At 45.5% G+C, this 18844-nt stretch overlaps 1 protein-coding gene across 10 annotated transcripts in view; it reads right to left on the bottom strand.

The window, feature by feature from the left end:
• The window catches only part of REPS2 (RALBP1 associated Eps domain containing 2), a 259100-nt gene that overhangs the window by 11754 nt on the left and 228502 nt on the right, over positions 1–18844 (bottom strand). For 8 of the 10 annotated variants that reach the window (XM_002719927.5, XM_051827619.2, XM_051827617.2 and 5 more), the window contains 2 exons: positions 8864–8947; positions 7353–7498 (listed from right to left, as the gene is read on the bottom strand). In XM_002719927.5, the coding sequence (XP_002719973.1) occupies positions 7353–7498; positions 8864–8947 (230 nt within the window). The remainder of the gene's footprint in view (positions 1–7352; positions 7499–8863; positions 8948–18844) is intronic. The other 2 variants (XM_051827618.2, XM_051827622.2) reach the window with 1 other exon arrangement.

Below are 18844 nucleotides of genomic sequence, written 5' to 3'. Positions count from 1 at the left end.
CAGCACTTAACAAATTTCAATGAAGGCAGACAAGAAAACTTCCCCCTCTCCAATACCTGTTCTCTATAGCCAAAGGACCTGGAAAGTGGTAATCAAGCAACAGGGAAGATTCTTAGCTAATAACTAAACTTCTACAACCAAACACACTGCACAAAAAAGCATGGCCCCCAACCCCACTCTGATTAACAAGGCCAAGTAGGAAGCCCAAATAAGGCATCTTCCTCCCACCCATCAGGGTGAAGTCAGAGAATTTTGAGTAGAAAGTGGGTTAAAGCCACCAGTTGTAAAACTTGCATCCCATATCAGAGTGTCAGCTCAAGTCCTAGCTGCTCCAATTCTTATCCATCTCCCTACTATGCACCTGGGAAAGCAGTGGAAAATGGCCCAAGTGCCTTTGTTCCTGCCACCCACATGGGAGACCAGGATGGAGTTCCAGGATCCTGGCTTTTGCCAGGAAAAGTCATTGGGGAAGTGAACCAATGGATGAAAGATCTCTCTCTTGGGACCGGTGCTGTGGCATAGTGGGTAAAGCCGCTGCCCATAGTGCTGGCATCCCACATGGGCGCCGGTTCAAGTCCCAGTTGCTCCACTTCTGATCCAGCTCTCTGCTATGGCCTGGAAAAGCAGTGGAATATGAAGCCGGCGCCGCAGCTCACTAGGCTAATCCTCCGCCTTGCGGCGCCAGCACACTGAGTTCTAGTCCCGGTTGGAGCGCCGGATTCTGTCCCGGTTGCCCCTCTTCCAGGCCAGCTCTCTGCTGTGGCCAGGGAATGCAGTGGAGGATGGCCCAAGTCCTTGGGCCCTGCACCCCATGGGAGACCAGGAGAAGCACCTGGCTCCTGCCATCGGATCAGCGCGGTGCGCCGGCTGCGGCAGCCATTGGAGGGTGAACCAATGGCTAAGGAAGACCTTTCTGTCTCTCTCTCTCACTGCCCACTCTGCCTGTCAAAAAAAAAAAAAAAAGCAGTGGAATATGGTCCATGTCCTTGGGCCCCTGCACCCACATGAAAGACCTGGAAGAAGCTCCTGGCTCCTGGCTTCAGATGGGCACAGCTCTAGCTGCTGTAGCCAATTGGGGAGTGAACCAGTGGATGGAAGACCTCTCTCTCTCTCTCTCTCTCTCTCTCTCTCTCTCTCTTTCTCTCTGCCTCTCCTTTTCTCTCATTGCAACTATGACTTTGAAATAAATAAATAAATCTTTAAAAAAAGATATATATCTCTCTCCCTCTCCCTCTTGTTCTGTCAGTATGCCTTTCAAATAAAAACAAGCAAATCTTTTTAAAAAGATATACATCTCTAGACATTAGGGGGATGCAAATAAAACCACAATGAGACCAACTACACACCTACTAGAATGAAAAATGTGTTAAATGAATACCAAATGCTGGCAAAGATGTATGAAATTCAATCTCATACACTGCTGGTGAGAATGTAAAATGGTATGGCCATTCTAGAAAATAACTTGGTAGTATCTTTACAAACTAAATATACACTTAACACACAATCCAATAATCACACTCATGGACTTTTATGCCAGAGAAATATAAACTTAGAAACACATAAGAACCTATACATGGATGTTTATAGCAGCCCTGTTTGTAGTACCCAACAATTAGATAAAAACAAAATATTCCTCAACAGGTAAATAACTCCTAAGACTGTGGTACATCCATGCCACAGAATAATGCTAAGCAGTCTTGGCTAATACACACAACATCCCAAATGGGTATCAAAGGCATTATGCTGAATAACAAAAAGTGTCAAATTCAAAGAGTCACAGTCTGTGTGATTCCATTTATATAACATTCTCAAAATGATAAAACTATCAAGATGAAAAATATATCACTGGTTTCCAGGGCTTAGGAATGGTGGGGAAATAGAGTTGTGACTTCTGTATCTGGATAATGGCAGTGGTTACAAGAATCCACACATATGACAACATGAGATAAAATGACATGAACTCTACATATACAATATCCCAGGGTTCTGGTTTTGATATTGTACTTTGGTTAAGCAGAATGCAATCAATAATTGGGAGAAACTTGGTAAGAGATACACAAGTCTTCTCTGTATACTATTTTTGCAACTTACTATGAATCTGTTATTGTTCTAATAAAAAAGTTCTTTTAAAAGATATCTATCATGGAGCCAGCATTGTAGCACTGCAGATTAAGCCACCGCTTGTGATGCCTGTATCTCATATGGGTGCTGGTTTGATTCCCAGCTGCTCTACTTCCAATCTAGTTTCCTACTAATGCAGCTGGTAAAGCAGCAGAAGATTCCCCAAAGGGTTAGACCACTGTCACCCATGTGGGCAACCCGGATGTAGTTCTAGGCTCTTGGCTTTGGCCTGGCTCAGCCCTGGCTATTGAAGCCATTTGAAGAAGGAACCTACAGATGGAAGACCTCTGTCTGTCCCTCTCTTTCTCCCTCTGTAAATCTGCCTTTAAAATAAATAAATATTTAAAAAAAAAAAAGATGTATGTCACAACTGGATGTCCTTCTATCTTTAAACTACCGCCATGCTCTGTGTGCCAGCCTCTAACAGTTTCCCTCTTCTTGGAGAAGTGACTTCATTCCCTTCCCTCGCCTCCACACGGATGCACAGTCCTGTCTGTCTTAGGAAACCCATGCCTCCATTTTCATACTTGGATGGATGCTGGCTCATGCTGAGCTGACCAAATAGTCTGTTCCAGGGATGTGGGGGTATTCATGAGTTCATATCAGCTTGGGTCCTGCACAGAAAAAACATAATCTCTGGAGCTGAAGGTATAAGATTTCACAGAGAAAAACTACAAGTAAACTCTAAGAAGATAAAGAATTCAGAAGGAGCCAAAAGAGTTTTTAAACCTCTCTTCTGATTCATCCCTATCCCTTGTTTCCACAAATCACCTCTCTAATAAAGGATTTGGTTTTGATACCTCAAGTTATTTTTATTATTTAAAACCAAATGAGACCTGAAATAATGCAAAGATAAGATCAGGCCCAAATTTAGACACCAGTGTCAGCCTCAGAACACCTCTTCAGGATCCAGTAAGACATTTAACTTGCTACACCTCTTAAGAGTTGCATCTAAGGTTTGCCTCTACAGGTTCTCCTAACTTGTTACTCAGTGTTCCAGGCGAGGCTATAACTGAACCGGTCTCCAAGGAGAAAGACGAGCCAAGCAGACATTTATTTTGTCTAGTTTTACTGATTTGGAACTGCAGCACTATGCAGTGCAAGGTTTAGTGGCCGAGTTTTTCCCAAAACCTTCACTTGGGCCTCTCTGTCTTTAGGAACATATCATCCTCAGTTAGAGTGGGGCACCTGACCACCCAGCAAGAAACTATGCTTGCCTATCTCTGTTGCAGATAAGTAAAACCATGTAACTAAATTCAGGGGTAATGCGATCACAGATAAGTGTGATAAGCCCTACCTCTGAATCATGCCCTTAAAAAAGAAAACCTGGTTTTTCTCCATTTGTTCTTCATCCCTTCTCAAGTAGCCTGGAAGGCAAAGAGGATCTAGAACAAGAACACAGAAGGTACCTGGCTTCCTTTACAAAAGTCCTCTACCCGTCTGCAGCACTTACTAACTTGGACTTTTATATAAGGAAGAAACCAATTTCTCTATTAGCTGAGCCATGTTACCTGGCTTTTGTGCAGGCAGTTTAACCAATGTTTTCAAGAATATAAACTGGTTTTTCTAGATGACAAAAATCTTCATAGCTTTCACCCTGTGCCCTGACTAAAGGAATTCTGAGTACAGTTTCTAAGAACGGAATCTGTACTTTCCTCTACTTGGAAATGGTAGGTTTTCATCAGGTATGCCAATAATCAATTCCACAGACATTCCAATACCACCATGCACGAAGAGGGAAGGAGAAAAGCATGCCAACTATATTGAGAACATCATGAGGTCAACCAAACACTGCCACAATGGCTGCTGGGAATGTCCTCAGACTCACTCATAGTACCATCAAATGACATCATCTATCTCCAAAAGTCCATACTTAACAGATATGAGTCATGTGGGGAAAAAAAAAAAACTAAACCAAATTGTTTCTAAAAAAAAGCCCAGTTTTGTCCTTACTGATGCAATCTGAAATCATTTTATTACTCATAACCTGCACTCAGCAGTTCAGTTGAAAACAAAATTGTATTAATTCCTTTGTGCTGGGTAGCCAATGGCAGTATGTAAAGCTGAATCTGTTTCTGATGAGTCAGTTCTAATGTTGATTTCACCACAACTGAGGACCATTCTGCAGCTGGTCTACCTTTTTTAGCTATTCTCAATTGGAGTTCCAGTAGAGAATTAAGCCCTACAAAAAATGGCTTGTGACTCCTTTCTCAACTTTCTAGAAAATGACATACAGTAACTACCACTCTAGATACGTAAGGCAGAGGTTAACGTACAGCAAACAATGGATGTCCAAGGGCATCAGAGCTTAGTTCTCTGCCAGAATCCTGGATAAGAAAGCATTACACAGACTAAACATCATGTGTCTGGCTGTCTCTCTCTCTCCAGGGTTATTATAAATGTAAGTCACTTCTTATCACTCCAAAATAAGCTGGTCTAAGAACTAAAATGAGTTGTGTGAAGTCTCCTTACCTCAAAGCTTAGATCTCTGTCATTTATACCACTAAATGTATTGCTGGCAAGCACTATCCTCTCTCAGCTGTATACCATATGGTCACCTCACCAGTGAGAGAATAACATGGTGAAGGACACTCACTGTAAGGAAAGATAAAAGAAAATATGCTGAGACAACTGGGTATCCATATGCAAAAAAATTAAGTTGGTCCCTAACCTCATACCATACACAAAATGAATACAAAACAGACTACATGGCTCAATGTCAACCTAAAATTGTCAAACTTTTAGAAGCAAAATTCATGACTTGTAGTAGGCAACAGTTTACTAGGTATCATACTCAAAATATAAGTGAAAGGAAAAACAAATAAATTGGACTTCAAAATTAAAAAAATTTCTGTTGTAAACAATACCATCAAGAAAATAAAAAGACAACCCCATATAATGGTAGAAAATATTTGCAAATCAAATACCTGACAAGGGAGTTGAATCTAGAATATATAAAGAACTCATAACTCAAAAATAGATTAACAATCCAATTAAAAGTGGACAAAAGATGAGTAGGCATTTCTCTAAAGAATATCTATCTATATATACACACATATATAGATGCTCAATAAGCACATGAAAAGATGCTCAACATCATTAGTTACTGAGGAAATGCAAATCAAAACCACAACAAGATACTATTTCACACTCACTAGGGTGACTAATGAAAATAAAACAGAATTGACAAAATGTAGAAAAATGAAACTCCCATAGATTGTGGTAAAAACATAAAATAGAGCAGCCACTGCAAAAGATGGTTTGGCAATTCTTCAAAATGTTAAACATAAAATTACCATGCAACCCGTAATCCCACTCCTCAGGTACTATATATAAGGATAATTCAAAAGATCCATGGAAAATGGAATGAAAAGCTCAATTTGATGCAAAAACTTTTGAAATCCATGCATAGCATAGTCTTCAAAGAGCTCATGAAAATGAGTAATATGAGAAAACTATGTAGGGATTTCAATTTTTTGGGACCAAAATAAAGTTATATTTTAATTCAATTTTCCATGAATATTTTGAAGTTTTCTGCATATCCAACAGAAATGAAAACATAAATCCACATAGAAATATGTATACAAATAGTACAGCAGCATTATTCTTATAGGTCAAAAAGTACAAATAAGCCAAGAGTCTACCAACTAACTGGTGAATAGATGCATAAAATGTGGTATACATCTACTCTATGCAAAATAATTTAGCAAGAAAATAATTAAGTTCTGATTCATGCTACATCATGAGTGAACTTTGAAAACACTGTAATTAAAAGATACCCATCATAAAAAGACCATATGTTACATGATTCCATTTACATGAAATAGCCAGAAATCCACAAAGAAGTAGATAACTGTTTCCAGGGGTTGGAGGAAAGGGAGAATGGAAAGAACAACTTCTAATCAGCACAGAGATTCTTTATAGGATGGCAAAATGTTCTAAAATTGACTGTAATGATGGTCGCATAGATTTGTGAATATACTAAAAACCACTGAATTGTATATCTAAAAGGATAAACTTTATGCCATATGAATTATATTTCAACAAAGCTGTTTTTTGGAAAAGAGAAAATAAAAGATCACTGTGTGAACCCCAGGGCCATGCCATCCACTTTGGAGCATGTCATAACTACTCCTGCTGAGTAGTAACATGAACTGGAAATTAAAACGGGACGCTGGGGTAGAACACGAGAGAAAATTTAGACAAGGTCATAGTCAAAGTGGAAGATTTAGCCATCTTTGTCCCAGGTAAGGATCCATCCCCCAGGCTTGAAGGTGGCTGGAAGATGGCCAAAGGTCTCAGTGAACATGAAGAATAAAGTATACTTCCTTTATGGACTGACATCACCAAGAACTGTCCATTTGAAAAAAAAAATCATCTGAAGAAGAAGGCTACAAAGATGCAGAATGGGACTTTGGTTTCCAAGGCGAGCTGCTACCACCACCCACAGAACATGCTGATTTTCTTACCACAAGAGTGTAAACAAAACAAAGTCCACAGAAGCCCCTAAGACCTGCAGGGCTCCTACAGCAGTGTCATGATGGTCTGGAGCATTTTGCATCAGTGACCAATCGGGCTCACTAAAGTTGAGAGACAACAGATTTCTGCTCACAATACTTCACTCAACTTCACAACAGACAAATTAAGGCAAATCTAGGGAAGGATGGTTTGCCTAGGGCCTTGCCATCTCAGTCCCTGGCCATGTCTACAAGAGTCCTCATTCTCCCTCGGCTACCTGTTCTACCTGTTTAGACAAATGTTACAGAGGTTCTGAATGTGCCCATTCTGTGTTGAAAGAGGTTAACAACAGAAAGTTTATGAGGATTAAAAATAATCACATAACACATATATTGAAAATTGGGGATGTGGGACATGGAGCTAGCCATTTACCCCAGGGGAACACAAGATAAGACGAAGAGGGCAAACTGCTATGTAGAGCGCTGTCATACAAAATCTGGGCCAGCAAAAGGAAGAGGGGTAGAGAAGGAAACCAAACCCAACCAACACAATATAGCCTAGGACTTGCCTGCCTCTGAGTCAGGTTGAGTCCTAGTACTCATAAAGCTTTCTAGGTGACTGAGACTTTAATCCCATCACAGAGATGAGAAAGGTAAGACAATTATCAAATCTGTGTACAGGTGTGAGTGTAAATGTAAACACAATTAGATACATATATTTGCAGATTTAAATGGAAGTTTCTGCTGTCACTCTCATTTGTCTGATTCACTTACTTTTGGACTGTAGGATGAGGTTTCATGGCTGCTGTGGAAGTTGGCCCACCTACAATGGTAGAAGGCTCTGGGTTTTCTGTAGCTTGATTTTCAGGTCTGAATTTTCTACGAATGGGCTTTGATGGCGGCTGAGAATATGGTGCATCCTACAAATTAAAAACAAAATGAAAATCAAAAAGTTAAATGCCCCCCTACCCATCATGCCAATGCCCATGTTATTGTAGCCCTATCCCCAAGATCAGATGGCTGTTCTATTCAAACTACACATCTGAGGATATATAGCTAATTCCTGGCTTGGCAAGAACTGGAGGGACACAGGCATGAGATTCCAGTGGCCTCCCAGCCTGCCTACCCTCTTTCCTTCCTTCATTCTTTTAGTCCTTCCTTCACTCCTATTTAGTTTTTCATTATTTTAATATTTTAATTGATTAAAATGTAATATTTGTACATTGTATGGAGTATGGGGAGTATGGGAAAATATTTCAACACACACACATACATATAGGATAAACTAATCAAACCCGGCCTACACTTTCTATTTCCTTATCTTTTCTTTCATTTGGGAGCCTCCAGCTCCTGTATTACCTGTTCCTGACATCTGGAAGGATGTCAGGTCCAGAGGCCTTCCCTTTTTCTCGTTTATCTTCTTTTGTTCGTGTTTCAAGCAGACTATCACTTCTTGGCATTTGCAACTCACATAGACCCTGTGTGCATCTCACAGCATAAGGCCTTTTCTAACTGCACACAGAATGGACTTCTGGCTCACTTTGGGAATATAAGTTTTGGATTTTATAAAGGTCTTAGTCACAAAATCATCATTCTCTTACTCCTGATTTCTAAATGAAGTGGAACAAAAGAGCCATAGTATGTTCTGGAAGGAGACAGTTGGACTGTTTCATTGGAAGATCCTCCTAACTTGGTCTCCTGAACCCAAAGCCCACTCTCTCTGATTAATGAAGGGCCTGGGAGAGAGCGGAGGGCAACTAGAATGGGGAAGAAGACGAATAGGGAGCGGAGGGCAACTAGAATGGGGAAGAAGACGAATAGGGAGCAGGATGAGTGAGTGGCACCTACTAAGCAGGTGGCAGGTGACTCAATGGCATGGCCAGGCAGAAGTGAAGACACTAGGATACAAGAGGAGACCATGGGATAAGACCAAGAGGAGGAGACTATCCCACTCCAAGAGGTACTCATAGAGGCTTGACACATATGTACAATTTCACTAAAGGCACGTGTCCCTTCTCATAGCACTTTTTTATCTCACTAGAAGATCAAAAGGCCACCATGATTAGCTGGAAGGTTGTGGGGTGGCAGGGCGGTATAAATTGTCAGCAAAATCCAATGTCAAGCCCAGGAATCTTTAGGTTCTTAATCTTCACAAAGAACCCACATTTCAGAAATCAAGATCATTGGAATTCCTTTCTGAAGGTGGCAGCCTTAAAACAGTACATATGCTAGTAGAAAGCAGGGCTCATAATGCCATCAATACAGCATCCTCATGCTGGTCTTACCTTCTTTGCTGGACTACTTTCTCCAGCCTGCGAAGGGGCTCTGCTCAGCTGTGGGAGTAACTCAGCCTCAGAGACTTGTTCAGACTGTAGCAAGAGATAAGAGGGAGGACGGAAATGCAAAAACACAACCACCTAAATATATGTGAGAGAGCACTTAGGAAAATAGCCACTAAGGGAAAATTGATTTAGACCAAGTTATAAGCAAGCATGGTTAAGTCTGCTGATCCCCAGAGAAAGCACTTTCATAGACCCGTTAATACTTCCCATTCCTCCTTTCAATCTTATGAAAAGGAACCAGGAGTCCTGGGCACCAGTTCGAGTTCTGGCTGCTCCACTTCCAATCTAGCTCTCTGCTATGGCTGGGAAAGCAGTAGAAGATGGCCCAAGTGCTTGGGCCCCTGCCACCCACGTGGGAGACCCAGAAGAAGCTCCTGGCTCCTGGCTTTGGATCGGCCTAGCTCCAGCCATTGCAGCCATTTGGGGAGTGAACCAGCAGATGGAGGATCTCTCTACCTCTCTCTGTGTAACTCTGCCTTCAAATAAATAAATCTTTTTAAAAAAAGAATCTTTAAAAAAAAGTGCACTTTTAGTGTTAAATTCCTAATGAAGAAACACTCCATTAAGTGTAGCTCTTTACCTTAATAAAAGGAAGAGGGTGTGTGGAGGGAAGAGCAACGAGAAGGGTTGGTACTGCTGAGTGGAATGGAATCAATGAGCAAAAGCACAAAGAATGGCAAGGAATGCCCCCAACGCGAGTCAAGGCAGGGCAGGTGCCGAACAGCCCAGTGGAAGGAAACAGGCTGACTAGGTGTCACATGCAACTCCTTGTTTCCCCAGGGCTCGTGGCCTTCAGCTGTGCTCCAGTACTTGCTGTCAGCTGCTATTAACCAGTGAAGCAAAAGGTGAACACGCAGAAAAAAAAAAACCTGCACATGAACCAATGTGATTTCCACCCCATACTAGCATCAGTGCTCTATCTGCCCACAAACTAATCTACACTGCAGAAATACACACTGTAGCACAACACAGTGTCTTCACGTGCCACTTGGGTTGCTATTTGGCCCTCTCTAACCTTCCTCGGACTCTACAGAAACTGCTGCTTCCCATGGGTGCTAACTTTCTCCCATTTCACAGACTTGGGCTGTCTCTCAAATCTTCTCCTCATTGACCTGCTCGGCATGGCATCACTGACTGCCTTTTCATTTCTTTTTTTTTTTTTAATTTTATTTAATCTATACAAATTTCATGTATTTCTTATATACAGATTCAGGAACATAGTGATACTTCCCATCCCATCTTCCCTCTCACCCATGTTCACACCCTTCTTCCTCCTCCCTCTCCTATTCCCACTCTTAATTTTTACAAAGATCTATTTTGAGTTTACTTTATACTCATAAGATTAACCCTACACTAAGTAAAGAGTTCAACAAATAGTATGAAAAAAAAAAAGTTTCCTCAACAGTAGAGACAAGGGCTATAAACAACAAACCCCCTGTCCCTGGCATGTGAGAAGCTGCAACCTCCTATTTGGAATCATGCTCGCTCTCTCTCTCTCTCACTCTCTCTCTCTCTCTCTCTCTCTCTCTCATGTTTTGACTCCTCTTATTCCTCAAATGTAGAATCTCTCAAAATTCTGTCTTCAATTTCACCTTCCCAGTTTTCCCTCTGTTCATTCTGCCCCAGATTAATTCCATTTGCTCCTACATTTTGTACCAACCAAATCTCCACCTCTTCTAAATCCACTATACAGGCTCCCAAGGTGCCTGATTTCTAAATCCAAGTATATTTTCTAAGTATCTTCCTAAATCCAAGCATATTTTTATTCCTCTCTACTATTAAGGATAACTGTCCATTACTGTCATGTTATTAACACTGTGGCACACTGAACACTTACTATGTGTCACACACTGTTGAGTGCTTTGCATGAATTCTCACATTTCAGCATCACAGCCCTAGGAAGTAGTTCTCTCCATCCTATTGATGAAGACATTGAAGATGAAGAGGTTAAGGAACTCACCCAAGATGACACAAATAGCAGAATCTGAACACAGACCTTAAGTTCCCAAGCTGGGCAGGTAACCAGTACACTCTAGAGACTCAGGCATTCTTAGATGTGAGTGTCTTGAGTGCTACTCACTCAGAACATATGTACCGAACAACTTCTACAGGCAGGCCCTGTGCTAGTGCTGGTATTCAAGGATGAACAAGCCAACGACTGGTTAAAACGAGCTTGAAGTCCGAGGGAGAGGCAGAGAAATGACCGGAAAATTGTGTTTCCATGGATTGTGGTGGGCACATGTGGCCACTACAGAAACACTGGGCAAAGGTAAACTCTCAGCGGAAGCCTGAGCAATAAGCAGGACACAGCCAGCTAACGGAGCAACACGTGGGGGTGGTAGGAAAGGAGGCTCCCCAGTGGGCTCATGGAGGACCTCCTAAGCTCCAGTACACAGAATTTCAGCCTGAAGTACCACAGGGGTACTGCGGTCAATCTCCAAGACAGGAAACACAGGAGAAGCAGAAGTAAGGCACAGTGTGCTTAGCACACTGAGTTTGAAGAGCCTAGGAAACATCAAAGCTAAGCTGTCTAAGGGCTGTTCATTGTCAGGAGTCTGGGGAGCACAATGTTCACCTCCCTTTCCCTAGAGGTTCTGACAAATGGTGTCATAGTCCAGTATGAGGCTTACATTGAGCCAAATGGCAGTTTTACACATGGCTGAGGGAGGGCCCAATAACCCCCTGCATGCCTGCTTTCCCATGAACTGTTTTGAAGAAGGCAACTCACACCTGAAGCCTCCATTTGCCTTCCACCAGAAAATCTATCTATTGTATCAAAGGCATATGGCCAGCCCCACTCCAGGAATGCAGACTGCCCATGGAAGGTACCACAGGTCCACAGCAACATATCCCATCAGGGAGGCAGAGAGAGGTGACAGGCCCCAGCTCTCGGCTTTTCAAGTGGTCAGGTCTCCGACATCAGGCAGAGATGTGTGCTCTACTGCTCTCTTCCCTAGGGAGATGAGTGATGTTTCCTTCTCATGGAATTACTGAGGAACATGATAAACTGGCCCTCTTTTCAACATAAATGAGGATTCTGAGCACAGCAAAATACTAGGGTATCTTTGTTATTACTTCCTTTTTTTCTTAAACATCTCTATAAACACAAACAGCACTGTGATGGGGGTGAGAAGGATGAGGAAGTAACTGCGAGATGTACCTCAAAATATTTTTTTCCATGTACAAATTTACCTTCCTAAAACTGCAAAGGCCTGGGGTGTTCTAGCTCTGTGACTCTTAAGAGACAGCTCCATAGTGTCAAGTCAGACTGCATCTAACATCAGTCTCCTTAGGAAGAAACGCAAGAACTCTCCACCCCTCCCTTCAGTTCCAGGACCTGTTCCAAAGCGGAGGGAATCTCATGAGGCAACTGGAACACGGGAATCAGAAAGGTCCCAGAATACAGAAGAGACCTGTAAGAGCCAGAAGTAATCCCAGGAAGAGATGGGGGAAAATAAAACAGTTTGGGGTGGGGGGGAAGGTGAGATTTAGGCATACAAAATCCCCATTCAAAGTAAGCTATTTCACTTACCTTTGTAGAAATAGTGGGGGTGGGAGAGAGGGTATGGGGAGAAGAACTGCTGTATTCCAAAAGCTGTACCTATGAAATTTATATTAGATAGGGGCTTTCTAAGAAAGAGAGAAAAAGAAAGAGAAAGAAATAGAGGAAAGAAGGAAGTAAGCAAGGAAGGAAGGAAGGAAGGAGGGAAGGAGGGAAGGAAGGAGGGAAGGAAGGAGGGAAGGAGGGAAGGAAGGAGGGAAGGAGGGAAGGAGGGAGGGAAAGAGGGAAGGAAGGAGGGAAGGAGGGAAGGAAGGAGGGAAGGAAGGAGGGAAGGAGGGAGGGAAGGAGGGAAGGAGGGAAGGAAGGAGGGAAGGAGGGAGGGAAGGAAGGAGGGAAGGAGGGAAGGAAGGAGGGAGGGAAGGAGGGAAGGAAGGAGGGAGGGAGGGAAGGAGGGAAGGAGGGAAGAAAGGAGGGAAGGAGGGAAGGAAGTAGGGAAGGAAGGAGGGAGGGAAGGAGGGAAGGAGGGAAGGAAGGAGGGAAGGAGGGAAGGAAGGAGGGAAGGAGGGAAGGAAGGAGGGAAGGAAGGAGGGAAGGAGGGAAGGAGGGAAGGAGGGAGGGAAGGAGGGAGGGAGGGAAGGAGGGAAGGAGGGAAGGAAGGAGGGAAGGAGGGAAGGAAGGAGGGAAGGAGGGAAGGAAGGAGGGAAGGAGGGAAGGAGGGAAGGAAGGAGGGAAGGAGGGAGGGACGGAGGGAAGGAAGGAGGGAAGGAGGGAGGGAAGGAAGGAGGGAAGGAGGGAGGGAAGGAGGGAGGGAAGGAGGGAGGGAAGGAGGGACGGAGGGAAGGAAGGAGGGAAGGAGGGAGGGAAGGAGGGAAGGAAGGAGGGAAGGAAGGAGGGAAGGAAGGAGGGAAGGAAGGAGGGAGGGAAGGAGGGAAGGAAGGAGGGAAGGAAGGAGGGAAGGAAGGAGGGAGGGAGGGAAGGAGGGAAGGAGGGAAGGAAGGAGGGAAGGAGGGAAGGAAGGAGGGAAGGAAGGAGGGAAGGAAGGAGGGAAGGAGGGAAGGAAGGAGGGAAGGAAGGAAGGAGGGAAGGAGGGAAGGAAGGAGGGAGGGAAGGAGGGAGGGAAGGAGGGAGGGAAGGAGGGAGGGAAGGAGGGAGGGAAGGAGGGACGGAGGGAAGGAAGGAGGGAAGGAGGGAGGGAGGGAGGGAGGGAGGGAAGGAGGGAGGGAGGGAGGGAGGGAGGGAGGGAGGGAAGGAGGGAAGGAAGGAGGGAAGGAAGGAGGGAAGGAGGGAAGGAAGGAGGGAAGGAAGGAGGGAAGGAGGGAGGGAGGTGTGGGGAGCAACCTGGACTGGACTAAGTTACTGGAATTAAGACTTATTCTATGCATCTGCTCTCCCACAATGTGGCGCTGGGAGAGGAGAAAACAGCTTCTATGCAGCTGCCTCTCGCCAACTTGAGTGATGACCTCCAGGAGCTGATCCTGCTCCTGATTGGAGGAGAGCAGCGTACTCGGCGTGTGGGCAGCCGAGTTGGGATTGGCGGAAGAGGACTATAAAGGAGGAGAGAGACAACATGCACCAGGAACATCTAACAGGAACATCTATCTGAAGGAACACCTGTGCAGCCCCCGAGAGAGCCGGCCGGCGGTGTGCTGCTCCCCCGCGGAAGTGGGGAAAGTGGCGAAAGTGGCAGGGGGAACCGCCCTTCCACGGAGGAGGAAGGGATGGTAGCCAACCCGGGAAGAACCAGCAGCAAACCCGGGGAGGGCCGAGCAGACGAAAGAACAGCGCAGGGTCCTGTGTCGTTCCTCCACGAAGACGGGGAGCGACATAATGGTGCCGTGACTCGGATATGAAGCCTAGGCAGGGTTTAGTGTCGTTCCTCCACGAAGAGGGGGAGCGACATAATGGTGCCGTGACTCGGATAGGAAACTTAGGAGGGAAGAAACGGGAAGAAGTGGGAAAATACTGGAGAGAGAGACTAGCAAAGAGCCTAGGGAAAGCCGGACGAAAAAGGTGCCGGAAGGAGCTATTGAAAGCCTAGGCATAGACTCGGATACGGACTACGGGGGGAAGCTGGGAGAAATCTCTAAGGTCGAAAGCGAAAGTGAAAGCTAGAACAAACAGACTTGGATACGGACTGTGGGGAGAAGCCAGGAGAAATGAGGGAGGAATATTGTTGGAAGAAAACTTAGGGAAATATACCGCGTAGAGAAAAATGTTAGGGAGGATGAAGCCGCGAGTACAGGCCGAGGCGGAGATGTAAGCCAGCTTGGAATTCTTTAAGTCAGCCCGGGGGGCAAAAGGCGAAAATCTGGAACCAGAGGCAGAGATGTGGGCTGCCAGGTTGGAATCCGTCAGATTAGCCCGGGGAGCAAAGGACGGGAAGCCAGACCGAAAGGCGGAGACGCATAAGCTAGGTTGAATTCGCCAGGTTAGCCCGGGGAACTTAGATTGAATGCTAGTGGCGGAAACGTAAGCTACGCTGTGTGACTCGCGGAAGCCGCCGCGTGCAGAGAGAGCACGGGGCGTGAATAGATAGGGAACGTGGGGCTAGCGCGAGGCCGTGGTGCGGATGCGAAGGGGCGCGGAGACCGCGGAGTGCGCGCGCGAAGCCGGGAAGCCGCGCAGATGAGAGAAGCGTGGGCTGAAGTGGCTCAGGGCTGGGAAGCCACCGCCGCGGGGCGAGGCGCCGAGAAGCAGCCTCCGGGCGGGCGCCGGGAAGCCGCAGGGATAAGAGAAACAGAAGTCTAGAAGTGAAATGAGAGAAATAGGAATGCTGGTAGATAGAAGTAAAATAGGAGAAATAGGAATGCCCGGAGATAGAGAAATAGAGACAGGCCTCCCCACAACACAGCAATGAGAGAGCTTGGATTCGGTCTGCCTGATTAGGACGATAAGCACCTGCGGGCGGCTAGCAGTTTATGCGCCGCAGGTCACCGAAGACAGGCACGAATTAACACCAATAAGTCTCCCCACAATACGGCAATGAGAAGGCTTGGATTCAGTTTGCCTAATAGGGCTTGTAAGCACCTGCAGGCAGTTCTAGCAGAGCAGAGCATGCGCTGCAGGGCACCGAACACAGGCACGCATCAGCGCCTAAAAACCTCCTCACAACATGGCGAAGAGAGGACCCAGATTCGGTTTGCCTGATTGATAGGACTTGTAAGCACCTGTGGGCAACTCTAGCAAGCAGAGCAGAGTGTGTGCCGCGGGACACCGAAGACAGGCGCGTATCAACACCAAAAAATAAAAAGAAAGGGGGATCTGTGGGGAGCAACCTGGACTGGACTAAGTTACTGGAATTAAGACTTATTCTATGCATCTGCTCTCCCACAATGTGGCGCTGGGAGAGGAGAAAACAGCTTCTATGCAGCTGCCTCTCGCCAACTTGAGTGATGACCTCCAGGAGCTGATCCTGCTCCTGATTGGAGGAGAGCAGCGTACTCGGCGTGTGGGCAGCCGAGCTGGGATTGGCGGAAGAGGACTATAAAGGAGGAGAGAGACAACATGCACCAGGAACATCTAACAGGAACATCTATCTGAAGGAACACCTGAGGAACATCTGAGCAGCCCCCGAGAGAGCCGGCCGGCGGTGTGCCGCTCCCCCGCGGAAGTGGGGAAAGTGGCCAGGGGGAACCGCCCTTCCACGGAGGTGGAAGGGACGGTAGCCAACCCGGGAAGAACCAGCAGCAAACCCGGGGAGGGCCGAGCAGATGAAAGAACAGCGCAGGGTCCTGTGTCGTTCCTCCACGAAGACGGGGAGCGACATAATGGTGCCATGACTCGGATATGAAGCCTAGGCAGGGTTTAGTGTCGTTCCTCCACGAAGAGGGGGAGCGATAGGAGGGAAGGAGGGAAGGAAGGAGGGAAGGAGGGAAGGAAGGAGGGAGGGAAGGAGGGAGGGAAGGAGGGAAGGAAGGAGGGAGGGAAGGAAGGAGGGAAGGAAGGAGGGAAGGAAGGAGGGAAGGAGGGAAGGAAGGAGGGAAGGAAGGAGGGAAGGAAGGAGGGAAGGAGGGAAGGAGGGTAGGAAGGAGGGAAGGAGGGAAGGAGGGAAGGAAGGAGGGAGGGAAGGAGGGAAGGAAGGAGGGAAGGAAGGAGGGAAGGAGGGAAGGAAGGAGGGAGGGAAGGAGGGAAGGAGGAGGGAAGGAGGAAAGGAGGGTAGGAGGGAAGGGAAGGGAAGGAAGAAAAAGTATGAGGCTTACATTAGGCCTAGCAACTAGAAAGCAGAACAAATCAGGGAAGTTCCTTTGCTATTTCTTCAGACTTTTCTGAATCATCAATTCTGGAAGAATGATAACCCATGAAAACAGGGGAGCCTTGATGGCTCACTTTTTTTCTCTGAGCATTTGAGAAAGTTGGGGGAACAACTCTGCCACCATGATAGTTGTGTTCCAAAGTTTTGCTTCTCTGAACTGAAATTCAAGGCCTGACTCTAGTGAAAGAAACAAGTATTTGGTTCACAATTAACATTGCAAATGGAAGAGCTGCCTTCATGGCTTCTGTGCAACAACACATACCTAGGCAGGATGCAGCAAGCCAGGAAAATGTACTTCGAGCAAAGAATTCGCTGAAACCCAAGATTATGTACCTTATATACTCCTCTGCCCACAAATGACAAATGTATTTTCATTCTCCTTTTGCAATGAAAACCCTGCATAGGAAATGGATTTAGAAGGTGCCACCATTCTGAATATGGAGAATTGTCTGTGGCTTTGCCCATTCCCTTGGTTGATGGGACAATACAGCCTCTGTTCAGCTTGCTTCCCAAAAATGGACACAGGCCCAGAGAGGCTAAGTACTTTTGTTCATTCACAATTCAATTACACAGATATTTATTTTGTACCTCTGATGTATCAAGGCCCATGGTAGATGTGTGAGATGTAAATAGGAGGAAGCCTGCTATCAAAGGCATTGTGGTGGCCACGCCAAGACCAACTTTACCTGGCTGCCACAGCCCTCTCCCAGATGCTTTGAGTGTTGGCTACTAAGGACACACAGCTTTCCTTTTCTAATCCCAGGGTTCATGTAGCGAGGAAGTGAGACCTCTTGCCATAAGCCATCTGAGTGAACTATCACAGAAGTAGATCCCTCAGCCCCACTTGAGCCTTCAGATAACTGCAGTCCCAGATTACATCTTGCCAGTAGCCTTAAGAGAGTCCCTCAGCTAGAACTACCCAGTTAAGCCACTCTAATAATCCTGACCTGTGGAGACAGTGAGTTAATAAATATTGGTTGTTTTAAGTTTCTAAAAAGAAAATAACACTCTAGAATGTATGGAATTTTGAATCTAATAAAGTAGAATGACAGAAAGGAGTAGGGAGAAGACAAGGAGGGCTGATGATGGAGAAGGGCAGTGAAATAGATTGATATATGGATTGCCTGCTGCCCACTGAGCACTGCCTTCTACTTCCATGCTTTGTGCTACACTGCAACATGCAGAAATCAAGGAATGTCTAATCTTTTTTGGAAGTACCAAATTCTTTGAATTAAATATCTCCCAGTATGAAATGCTAAAGTAGTTTCTGTTTTCTCTACCAGACCTTGATGGATATCCAAGGTACTTTAAAAATTTCTTAGAAAGTTTGAAGGTTTATTTATACTATTTGAAAATCACAGTTGGAGAGGGAGAGGGAGAAAGAGATATCTTTCATTTGCTGGTTCACTCTCGAGATGGCCACAACAGCCAGGGATGGGCCAGGCTAAAGTCAGGAACCATGAGCTTCTTCTAGGTCTCCCACATAGGTGGCAGGGGCCCATAACACTTCAGCCATCTTCCTCTGCTTTTCCCAGCCATTAGCAGGGAGCTAGATGGAAGTGGAGCAGTGGGACAAGAACCAACACCCATACGGAATGCCGGTGTTGCAGGCGGTATTACACCACAATGCCAGCCCCAGAAAATGGAATTAAAAGATAAGTTCAAGGGGATGGCACTGTGACGTAGTGGGTAAAGCTGCCACCTGCAACACCAACATCCCATATGGGCACCAGTTTGAGTCCTAGCAGCTCCACTTCCGATCCAGCTCCCTGCTAAAGCACCTGGGAAGGCAGCGGAGGATGGTCCAAGTCCTTGGGCCCCTGAAACAATGTGGGAGACCAGGAAGAAGCTCCTGGCTCCTGGTTTCAGCCTGGCCCAGCTCCAACCATTGTTGCTCTTTGGGGAGTGAACCAGCAGATGAAAGATGTCTCTCTCTGTGTGTCTCTTTCTCGCTTCCTCTGTAACTTGGCCATTCAAATAATAAATAAATCTTTTTAAAAAGCTTATTTTGGTGGACAAGCTCTTGCAGTTGATGCTTTGCTCCTAATATACCTTTTCCAAGAACTTTTTGAAAATTGCTTATACATCCATGTTGAGGATTTAGAACTTATTCTAAAGAACTTAGAGCCATTGAAGAGCATTAAGTAGGCAAGTGATCTACCTAGATTCG

This window comes from Oryctolagus cuniculus, chromosome X, assembly GCF_964237555.1.
Source record: "Oryctolagus cuniculus chromosome X, mOryCun1.1, whole genome shotgun sequence".
Taxonomy (NCBI): domain Eukaryota; kingdom Metazoa; phylum Chordata; class Mammalia; order Lagomorpha; family Leporidae; genus Oryctolagus; species Oryctolagus cuniculus.
This window is presented reverse-complemented; position numbering and strand designations above follow the sequence as displayed.